Source organism: Daphnia pulex, chromosome 2 (assembly GCF_021134715.1).
Source record: "Daphnia pulex isolate KAP4 chromosome 2, ASM2113471v1".
Taxonomy (NCBI): domain Eukaryota; kingdom Metazoa; phylum Arthropoda; class Branchiopoda; order Diplostraca; family Daphniidae; genus Daphnia; species Daphnia pulex.
In genome coordinates, this window is record NC_060018.1 from 61,826 (window position 1) to 72,964 (window position 11,139).

Here is an 11,139-nt window from a genome sequence, read left to right on the forward strand (position 1 = left end):
AAGGAACTTTTTCCACCAACACACGAGTCGGAATCCACTTGACCGCTTTTTATTTCATTTTTGCGGCCAGCAGTAGATAAATTTTTCTCTCCCCTGTATTTCCTCTATACACACAGTCAACTATAATCTCCCGACCGCAAAATGAACATGGTCGTAAATATCTCGGACGAAGCCAAGCGCATTTGCAAGTTGAGCAGGTGCAATCAAGTTCACTGCGTTTGATTCCACCATGCGCACTGTAAGTACTAATTTAATATAAGTCCTGTCGCCCGAATTTCCAATTTGGGAAATCCATCAACTCGACGACGGGCATTTAAATAAAATGAAAAGCGGGATGTTGACGTCGTCGAGTTATTAGTTAGCACACGGCACGCTTCATTAACGTCCGCCTCAGCACCAGCGGCGGGCGCCATCCAAGATTTCAATTAACATTTTTCTCTCTCTTTTCCTCTGCTGCACAGCCAAATGAATAATGCAGATATCCGCCGTCGCTTTACAAAAAAAAGTCGAGAAAAAGAGAAGCCTATGATGCAATAAACAGCGACAGGCGTGTGCGCCGACACGTCTGCCATTTTTACCAACGCACACACCATTCTTTTCTTACATTTCTTTCAAATTTCTTTGTAGTACTTTAAGAGATGATTTCGCAGTTGTAGTAGTGGCAAAAGAGCGTGAGAATGTTCCTCCCGCCACCCCGTCGAGACTTTCAAATCGGCAATTCAAAAAGCCACACGGAAAAAAATAAGAAAAAAAAAAGATCAAAAAGGTCGGCGGGACCGGGACTGAGGCGCGTCAACATTTGACCCGATTTTCTGAAATGTTTTTTCTCTGATTCGAATGCGGGAATCGTGGAATCGCATCACGAATCATTACACTGTGCGTCGAGTTGTTGTGTGATGTTTGTTCATCTGAGCCAATTCGATCGTGACATGCCGGCCGGCCTGTCCGCGGGAGCTGTAAATAATTATGGATTGGATTTCGGCGGCAGGCAGCAGCAGGAGCGCACGTGAGTCGAAACAGACCGAAACTTGGTTGGCTCACGCCACTCACGCCGCCACGCATAAATACAGTCTCACCAATATTTTATGAGATGGCTTCAAACTCATTCGTGTTGGCGCAGCTCATTGCCACCCGTTTCGTGAGCAAATGTGCGTCATTTCGGGAGGGAAATAAATTTAAAAAACTAAAATTTTCAAATAAAACATGTCGACGTCGCAGAAACTCGAGAGCGACAACAGCTGCCCCCACGAGTTCAGTTACACGACGCGGCTTTCCGCTGCCAAAAGCTGAGATAATTTTTCAACCATTTTCGTGAATCTATTTAAAAAACGACAAGAGTGGAGAAACCGCTACTTCCGCGGTCACTGCCGTCGTCGCCCCCGTAGCGGATCTAATGGATTGGCAAAAACATGAGATGAATGAACCATTTGAAACAAATTTTTAAAACTTCCATTCAAGATGATGAAAGCCAAATGTCGTGCATTTCGTTTTTTAATGATGACGAACGACGTCGACTGTACCAAGATGAAAAAGAAAAAAAAAACAACCCAAATAATAATAATGGATCAAACAATCTAAATGAATGCTGCCGGGGAGCGAGGACCACCCAGTCGTAATTAGTCGTACAGAAGCAGCAGCAGCGAAATATTGGGGTAAGATGAAAGAATATTTAAAAGGCGCAACGTATTCTTGCAACGACACGTGAGACTGATGGATGGATGGATGGATCAAAAAGTAGATTGGCTTTTCCCCAACTGCTGGTCGCAAACAGTCTCAACACGGGAAACGCCAAAAAGTTATTTCAGTAGTTATTAAACCACAGGGCAATGAGACTCGCTGGGCTTGTTTCAACACGCTCAGAAATACTCGGAAATTCACTCGCCGATACACAAACCCGAAATTCCAAGGTCGAAGAAATGGGGAGCCATCCATCAAAATCCGAGCTCATTATATTAACAACTGGAATTGGCTAATAATCATCGACCAAACCGCTAACAATCAATAAAAGTGCATAGAATATTAAAGAAGAAGAAGAACGGAAAAAGCCATGCGCACCACAGACGACTGGCGGGGGTATGAATAAAAAGCGAGTAGAGCCACTTCTTCAACTCGAGGCATTGGCCGTTTGGGTGCTGTCAATTGAAGCGTTTTTTTGTTCATCTTTTGTTGGAAGTTGTTTGGGCATTCAAGTGTTGGAATAGCAACAACACATTGGAAAAAGATCACAAATGAAAATTAGCGATGAATCGCCACCTTCCTTACCGGAAGAGTTGGCCAGCACCATGCCCCCGGAAATGGTCATGCAATTGATTCAAGTCTCTTCAGCCTTTCTCGTCACACTCAACTCGTATGTGGCGTCGACCCGCGAGATCGACCGACGTGCCAGACGTCTACGACGATCTCGGATGCTGCTCCTCATGAGACTCATGCAGCTTAGAGAAGACAAATCTCAACGTTTGCTGGCTGCACCACCTCCACTGCCAATCCCGTTGCCAATACCCAGAATAGTTAAACCCCCAACGGTGGGCAACAAGTAAGCAACTTACCTTTCTTCTTTTTATTACGATTCACCAGTCACTCATCCATGTGTGATTCTTCGCAGGTTCTGGGAGAGAGAGGTTCCACGATTTTCAGAGGCCCAGTTTCAGAAAGAGTTCCACGTCAGTAAAAGAACCTTCAACTACCTCTGCAACGCTCTGAGGCCCACACTGTCCAAACGAGATGCCAACCTGAGAGCCCACGTGCCTCTGGAGAAGCGAGTGGGGGTTGCCCTGGCCTTGCTGGCATCCAAAAATGAATACAAGAATGACTACAGCGTCATTGCACACACATTTGGAATCAGCAAAAGCTCAGTTGCCATAATATTCAAACAGTTTTGCAATGCTGTTGTAGATATCCTGTTTGGTAAAGTCGTCCAGTTGCCCTCTGGCCCTGGTTTCCGAGAAGAAGCCGACAAATTTGAACTCAGGTGCGTTTTCTTTTCATCACGTTTTATTTTATAATTGATTCACGTTTAATTAATTTTTTCCGTTTTGGTAGATATTTGTTCCCGGACACGATCGGTGTGGTGGGAGCCACTCACTTACCAGTGGCCACCCCACGTAATTGCGGTGCAGGTTACACAAATTCGTCTGGTTGGAATTCCATCGTCCTGCTGGGTGTGGCCGGTTACAACAACAAACTTGGCTACGTTTGCATCGGCCAGCCGGGCAGCACGGACAATACGGCGGTACTCAAGGCCTCGCAACTGTACAAAACCGCCCAAAAAGGCAAACTCTTCCCAGCCGACGAGGATCTGCATTTCCTGGCCGACCACACCTTCCCCCTCCAGAATTGGCTCCTGACGCCCTACCGCATGGATGAAGTCTGCGATCGTGAGTCGTACAAGACGCTCAACCAACACCTGAAAAACGCCCACAAATGTGTGGAAACGAGTTTCGAACGTCTCAAAGGTTCGCTCTCACACGTTCTCACTGACTCTTTCATTAACTCGTTTCATTAATAAAAATTCCTTTGGTTGCTGCAGGTCGATGGGGTTTGCTCCTCAAGGGTTGCGATTTGGCCATGGACTTTACCAAAGTCGTTCAAGTCTGCTGCGTCTTGCATAACCTGTGCGAAGAAGCCGGCGACATGTTTTTCGAGCACTGGTCAGTTGTTGATTCTTTGAATGAGCAAAGGACAGGAATTGACGTGTTGTTCTCTTTTATTAACCCCCTCGACCAGGTACGGAACGGTGCGGACGTTTGACGCTGCCCACCCGCAGCCGAAATCGAAAGCGGCGCCGATGCACGTCCGAGACGAGGACGACGACGAGGACGAAGAAGATGAAGAAGAGTACGAAGAAATGCTGGCGGAAGCAGGTGCCAAACGTGACCGACTGTCTGAGCGTTTGATTGTCAGTGCCGCCGCTGCGGCGGCCAGTCAAGCGGCGACGGCCTTACCCCCATTGGCTCTCAATCGGCCGGACAACAGACGGAATTCTTACCCTTCGCCACTGACAGAGCACAGCTTCTCACAAGACGATTCAGACATGTACTAGTTTTATTATTAAAAATTCAATCAGCTCAAAATCGACAAGAAGAATTTGAGGTGAAAGAAGAATCTGCAATCGATTTCTGTTGGTGAAGAAAAAAGTTCTTTTTTTAATTTAAAATGAAGACGTGACTTGTTTGCCGTTGTTTATGTGCGTGCGTGTGTGTGTGTGTGTGTGTGTAAATTTCAGAAAATGAAATAATTTACTTCGATGGCCAAATGAATTTGAAATTTCTCTTTTTTTTTACAAACGGGTTTATTTTCGCCTTTTTTATGTTGTAATCATTCGTATCGTCCGTACATAAATGACATCAACAGTTTTTTAGCGCGCGCAGAAAAAACAAAATTTTTTCCTTGATTTTTTTCTCAAAACAGGTTAGAATTGAATAAGGGAGGGGTGGTGGGGGAGGATCTGGCCTTTATTTTAGTTTTTTTGTCTTTTTTCTTTCAAAATTTTGTTCACTTTTTTAAATCTTTCCCTCCTTCAAACGACGTCACACGGTACACTTCTGTCTTTCTTGTGTCTTCTAAATAGCTAAACGGTGGCGTGTGTGTAGAATCAGAGAGAGAGAGTCGCGGGGCAGTATAAGGAAACTGAAAAATGTTCGACGAAACAAAAAAATTCATTTGGGAGGAGAATGAAAATATAAACTGAAATGAAAAACGAACGATTCATGAAAAAATACAGTCAAAAGAATCCGCCAAAATGGTTAAGATAATAATACTGCACACTCCATTGAAATCTGGGGATCAACGAGGGGATTTTTTTTTGCCTGTGTGATATATAAAAAGGAAGAGAAAAAAACAGGATGGCATCAACATTTTTCTGTTTTCTTGTTTGAAGCGAAACAAAAAGAAATTCTTCAAAATATTTTTTGATGGCTGGTCGAGAGAGGGGGTTTGGTGGTGGCCGAGAATAATATTTCCAAAGTAAAGAGCCGGAAGGAAAGAAAACGGAACGGGGGACGAGGCGGTTCAACAAGTTCAAAAAATTGCACACTGAAAATCGGGGTGGGGGAGGATCAAGTAGAAAAAAAAGAAGATACACAATCAAAAACGGAGAGGTCGGTTTCTCATTTTATCGCTGAAAACCTGCTGCAAAAAATCAGGAAAAAGGGAAAAAACACAGATGATGTAATAATAATAATAAACGGGACAAGGAGAGAGAGAGTGAAAAAAGATAATGAGTATTCCTTACATTAGCGTTTTGGTTAATGCATGCCTGAATACACGAAATATTATTATTAATTATTATTATTAAATGGAGGGCTAGGAAGAGACAAAACTCAAAGAAAAATAAAGAAAAAATTCAAAAAACGAAACCAAACAATTTGTGGTTCGTGGTGTGTGGCAGGGGTGTCACTTTCGCAGCGCAGCGGTGGCTTCAAACGCAAAGAGGATGGGGAGAACATCAGCAGCAGCAGCACAATGAGATATAGATAGAAAAAGGACATTTTTGCACTTTGCATAGTACATTACACAAAGCCGATTCTTGTTTATCTAAAAAATTTAAAAAAAGGAGAGAAAACAAAAATCTGGTTTTTCAACTACTTGAAAAGAGATAGATAGACGAGAGCGTGGAAAGAAAAAAGGAAACGAACAATCTTATATAATCGTAATAGATCCACAGCCGAAAAACACACACACACACACGAAATACACACGCACGCCATAGTCTCTCCTGTCTGAAAAAATGCTCCCCCTTTCCCGACACACAAATGGAAAAAGTGAAAAACACACGACATTTTGGTTTTTTGATCGGCTTCGAAATGAAACGTCAATGCGACAAGAAAAACGAGTTTTTTTTTTAGCAGCTGAGTTGATTTTGTAAGAAAAAATTTTCGACGATAATTTTTGTAGTAGTAAAGCATATTCACGTTGTTCTGTTTGTAAAACACACACACTCGAGTGGGGGGGATTTGTAGTTCTTTCTAGTGTGTGTGTGTGTTTCCGGAAGCGATGGATGACGAGGGAGGAGGGAAGAACTCGGTGCAAAATAAATTTTTCTTCTAACCGTTTTCACTTTCTTCTCTTTTTGGCCCTTTGGATCTTGGCGAAAAATAAACAAACTGTCGGCTCTTTACGATAGATATAAAGCTGCCTCTTTTAAATTTGACACATCGCAAAAAACAAACGAAAAAATTAATAAACAGGTAAGGAACGGAGGAGGGGGAAACAAAAAGAGTGTGCACGAAGCGGTCGAAAGTGATGGACTTTTTGGTTACGGATTCAACCAACAAAAAAAATAGGGTGGGGGGACTCAATAATAATAACATCCAGACCGAAAGAATAAGGCAAGAGAATTTTAAATTAAAGTGTTAAAAAAAAAAAGGAAATAAGGGAAAAAGCCCAACTATCTAGGCGGAGTGTTTGCTGATTTAAAAAAAGGAAAAATTTCACACACGCTCAACAAAAAGGATATTTGGTAGTCCCCTGAAAAAGAGACACAACAATATAGTACGAAGGGAAGAGAAGAGTCCGGACACACTTTGCACACACAAAAGAAGAGAAAAAGAGAAAAAACATGTTTCAAACTCTTTTTTTGTTTCTCATACGATTTTTCCTTAATTATTTTTTTAATCTTTTTGCAATTTTGTCGTCGTAGTAATTTTGTTTTTCATCATCACCTTCCGGAAGCTCCGTGAGTGTGAGGTTGGAAGGGGTTTTCTTCATTTCTTCTGGCATTTTTTTTCTTTTGTAGTGGTTGTCGTTCTACACACAGGCACACACACAACAACAACAACAACTGGGGCGGGAGGAGATTTGATGAAAGTAGAGGAGGCGGTGGTGTGGTGAAAAGCGATAGGAAAACCAAGAAAAAATATTTCTTCCATCGCTTAGTTGTTTTGTTTTTTACATCGTGTCGTGCCTGCTCTTGGGAATGCCCAGAATGTCGCTGGAGAAAGGGTGAACGGCCATCGGGGCGTTGGAAGATGCGGCTCCTTTGCCGGACGAGCCGTTGTTGTACCATCCGCCACCTCCGCCGCCCGTCCCACTGTTGCCGGCGCCCATCATCGTATTGACGACGCCTTGCTGGTAGGCCGGTGAGAGCGGATAGGAAGCCGGGCTGGCCATCTGTCCGGCACTGGATGGCGACGGTGACGGCTGGTTCATGCCGCCGTAAGGGTAGTGGTGTCCGGCCGAGGCCGATCCCATGTTGGTGGCCGCGCCGGGCCCGTCGACCATGCCGTGCATCTTGTTCATCCCGGAGTTGCCGACCATGGGCGGATTGCTGTACGAGTGCGAGTAGGCGGGTGAGTTTGAACAGGAGGAAGACGGGTTGGATGGCGTCTTGGAACCCGAGGCTTGGTTGTTGTTGTTGCCTCCACCTTGTTGCGTCCCACCAACAACTCCAGAGTGGAGACCGCTGCTTCCGGCTGTCGTGCCACTGCCGCCGGCTCCACCTTGTGAACCGGCGCTGTTGTTGTTCTGCACCTCCGGTTTCGATGAAAAACTGGGCATGTGTCCGCCAAACATTTGCGTCATGTTGGAGAAAAAGGCCGTCACGGCTTGCATCATGGCTGCTTCACTGGCCGCTCGCTCTTGCTGCAGTTTCAGGTGCTCCTCTTCGATCTTCAGCATGGCCTTTTTTTTAAAAGATGGATACAACAACACGTCAGTCAGGACCAACAACAACAAACAAGTCGACTCTTTTAATACCTGCATCAAGGAGAGGAGCATGGTACTGGTGCCATGTTTCGGTCGCTTGGCCGGTCGGCGAGGATCGTCCACGGGCGAAATGGGTCGTCTTTTTAATCCGGTAGGACCCAATAGAGGCGGGTGATGGCCACCGAGACCGTGGGGCAGGTCGGATGGACCCATTGGCCCAGCCATGTGTCCGTTTGGAGGGGCGTCGTTGTGCTCACTGCCGGCAGACGAACCAGATTCCGGCATCGAAACGGAACTGTCGTCGTCGTTGGATCGCGACGATCCACCACCAGCTCCTCCGCCGACACCCCGCCGGCCACCACCTCCGTCTACATTGCAGGCGAGTGGCTCGTTTGGCTCTTCCATTGACATACTAAGGAACATACCTGATGGCACAAGTAGGAAAAATAATATTATAGACTTTGACATTTCGCATAGTTTTGAACAAGAAAACTTTACCTGGATGATGGTGTGAGGCCCCAGGTCTCGCTTCTGGTTCTGTGTAAGAGTGTGATCCTGCATCGTAGGAATCCCCAAATTCTGTCCTCCCTTCTAGGAATTTGGCTAGGACTGGGTAATATGGCCAATCTGGAACTCCTTCACCTGCAGGTAGGTTGGGATCAGAGAAGGGAAAACGAAAAACAAAACCAACAATCCAACATTAGCAATTTATCCAACAAGTCTTGTAAATGGCAAGCAAAAAAGCATCAGTGGGGGGGTGGACAACAAACTCGTGCAACACTCCCTCTCTCAAATCCAGACTCGGTCACCACACAGGCATCATCAACACACTGTGCACTGCACGCAAGTAGAGCTGGTTGAAAAGAAATGCATCCCAGACAGCACTTGAGAGTGATGGCCCGGCAGAGAGAGAAAGGGTTGCAGAGTCTGTGAGCACTGGTGACTCGTGTTTGGCTGTTGGTGGGAGTGTGAAACTGTGAGGAGTAGACACAAAGGAATCGGTGAGGAGACCAGAGTGTGTTGTGACGTTGCTGGTAGGGGTTTGTTGGGTGGGATGGAAATAAGTCACACGATGGGATGCAAAGTCTTCACCTGAAAGGTATCCTCTCTTGAGTTTGGTGTATTTGGCTCTGAGGTTTCCGACGCGCACTTTGCATTCCTCTGGCCCACGGTTGTAGTTCATGGCCTTCATTCGTTCACTGATAACGAGCCAGAGCCGGCCAGTCCTGTGTCCTTTGCCCAGTTCAGGGTGGGTCCCACCGTTAGTGTAGTGAGTCCACAATTCGAGTAGCCGAATCGTTTCTTCATAACCGAAATTCTTCTTGCGCGGGCTATGCTGCAAATGCATTTGTAGTGAACTGGCGGCAGCCATTTTGGCTTGATTTTTTTGTTCACACACACCTTGGCTGTACACTCTAGCCTCTGTAGTCTGTATGTGTGTGTATGTGTGTGTAGTCTGTATACTAGTGTATGTGTGTGTGTATTCCTTCCCCTTTCAACTCGCCACTTCTTTTATGTGCTTTGCCTTGCTGCTTGGGCTGTGCAGTCTCCCTGCACACAGCGCTCTGAAGCGCACTCAAGCCAACGCCAACTCGGCGGCGTTGCCAAACTCTCTCCCAACGCTTCTTCTTCTTCTTTATTCTTTCTTCTTCCCTCCCTTTTTTTCCCGTCGTTCACCATACAACACACACACGCGTTTCACACTAGTAGTACCGACTGGCAGAGAGAAAACCACAATGGCACACAGGCGGGAAACGACACACAAAACGAGACGCAGCTTGTCACAGTTGTTGTTGTCACTTTCTATTCTTCTGTTGTTGGCTCCTCACTATTTGGAAACGGGTTTCTCATATTATCCTTTTTTGTTTTTCTTCAAATTTAATAATGGCTGCGTCGAGTCCAATGAAATAGACAACAACAACTCGGTCGGGATTTTCTCCAAAAACTGATGGTGATCATCATGGGTGATGGCTGGTTATAACATTCGAACGCCCCAGCAGCAGCAGCAGCCCCAACCAACCAAACCAAGAGTCGCGAGGATGAAAATGCTCCCAGTTTATTCCATCTATCACCCAGTTGGCGTTGCACGCACACTCCAGCAGGCAGACCACCCTCTTTCTCTCCCTTCTTTCTTTCTTTCCACCCTCTTGACACTCCCCTCTACCCAATCCCACACGCAGTTCTTCCAACTCTCGACCGAAAAACTCTACACCAGTTGTGGGCTGTGAAGCTGCTCCTTCTCTTCTTCTTCGGCCAATTGATTACATCATTCGATAACGACGGCACGGATCGGAAGGCATGTTTTAACGCAGCCCCAACAACAACAACACGGAAATGGAGACTGTACAGCAGCCCTTTTATTCTTCTATAAGAGAAAAATGGACGAAGAAAAACGGTGGGCGAACGACTGTTGCTGTGTGATGGCAAGACAATGTCATAAGACGTGATGAAATTATCTCTGTAGGTACCTTTCAGCTGAACAAGGAGAAACAACTGCCTAAATCGATTATCATCTGTGCTCTTATAATAAACTTGCACTGCGCCCTGCCAGCACCGACTCGTAGCAGGCTAGACTATACACTCACGGCATTAATAAATTAAACAAAACTTTTCAGACTTATTGGCCTGCGTAATGCAATGAAAAGATAAGGTATTTTTCAAATGACCTTTAGTTATTTGTTAATATTCAGATATAAGTACAGGCACACTACTAGTTATTATATATAGGATGTGTAGCAACATTCCCACACGTCGCTTGTTTTACTTGTTTATCCATTTTTAAATTATTTTTCATTTTCATTATTATCTGAAAATGGCCGCACTACGGAAGGGCGGGGCGTTTGAATGAATTTCGACTCGTATTATACACCAAAAAACATAACAAAACAGGTTTAGTCCAGCATCTCATATTTGCCGCCCGAGATGTGCCTGTGCATGTATAGCTATACAGTTCATGTAGCCCAACATAAATCGACTCTGTTTCCTGCAAGTTCCATTTTAACTTGAATCCTAAAGTTTTGAATTACACGCAGCCATTAAAAGACTTTAACAGTTACAACAGCAGGGCTCTGTGCAGGTCTAATGGACGGCTGACTGACACCTTCTGTTTCTTTTCTCTTTCCAAATGGCCGGCTGGATTATTGTAAAAAACGTTGGCAGGTCTAATAAGTCTACCAGCAGATGATCTAATATTCCATGCCATAATTCTTCTTAAAAACAGTTGCGACATACGAGAGATTAAGGAAAGCGGACCTTATTTTATTGGTGTGCACCCGGAACCTGGTCGGCGATCAAAAGGACATTGAACTTGACACTTGGCAGCATAAAATCAACAATCGGAGAAAGGGGTAAAGATGCGGGATGCAAAACGGCCAACAAATCCGTGCCCTTGTTGTATATTTACATTCCCCAAAGCCAATAATTGCACACGGCTCCTAACCAGGTGTTGGTGAAACAGCTGTCACGACCGCACTCACGTGCTCCGATACAATTTTACCC

General features: G+C 45.1%; 2 protein-coding genes across 2 annotated transcripts; one reads left to right on the plus strand and one right to left on the minus strand.

Annotated features, from left to right (window-relative positions):
• Window positions 1-2,109: 2,109 nt before the first annotated feature.
• On the plus strand, window positions 2,110-4,256 carry LOC124188680 (protein ALP1-like). The gene is made up of 5 exons (XM_046581485.1): window positions 2,110-2,533; window positions 2,603-2,968; window positions 3,040-3,452; window positions 3,527-3,647; window positions 3,724-4,256. Exons 1-5 carry the CDS (start codon window positions 2,229-2,231, stop codon window positions 4,037-4,039), a joined length of 1,521 nt encoding a protein of 506 aa, XP_046437441.1. The 5' UTR covers window positions 2,110-2,228; the 3' UTR covers window positions 4,040-4,256.
• A 638-nt stretch (window positions 4,257-4,894) lies between these two features.
• LOC124188679 (secreted protein C-like) lies at window positions 4,895-10,207 on the minus strand. Its single transcript, XM_046581484.1, has 4 exons — window positions 8,734-10,207; window positions 8,140-8,283; window positions 7,693-8,066; window positions 4,895-7,617 (listed from the first exon to the last, which is right to left on the minus strand). Exons 1-4 carry the CDS (start codon window positions 9,011-9,013, stop codon window positions 6,886-6,888), a joined length of 1,530 nt encoding a protein of 509 aa, XP_046437440.1. The 5' UTR covers window positions 9,014-10,207; the 3' UTR covers window positions 4,895-6,885.
• Window positions 10,208-11,139: the final 932 nt, after the last annotated feature.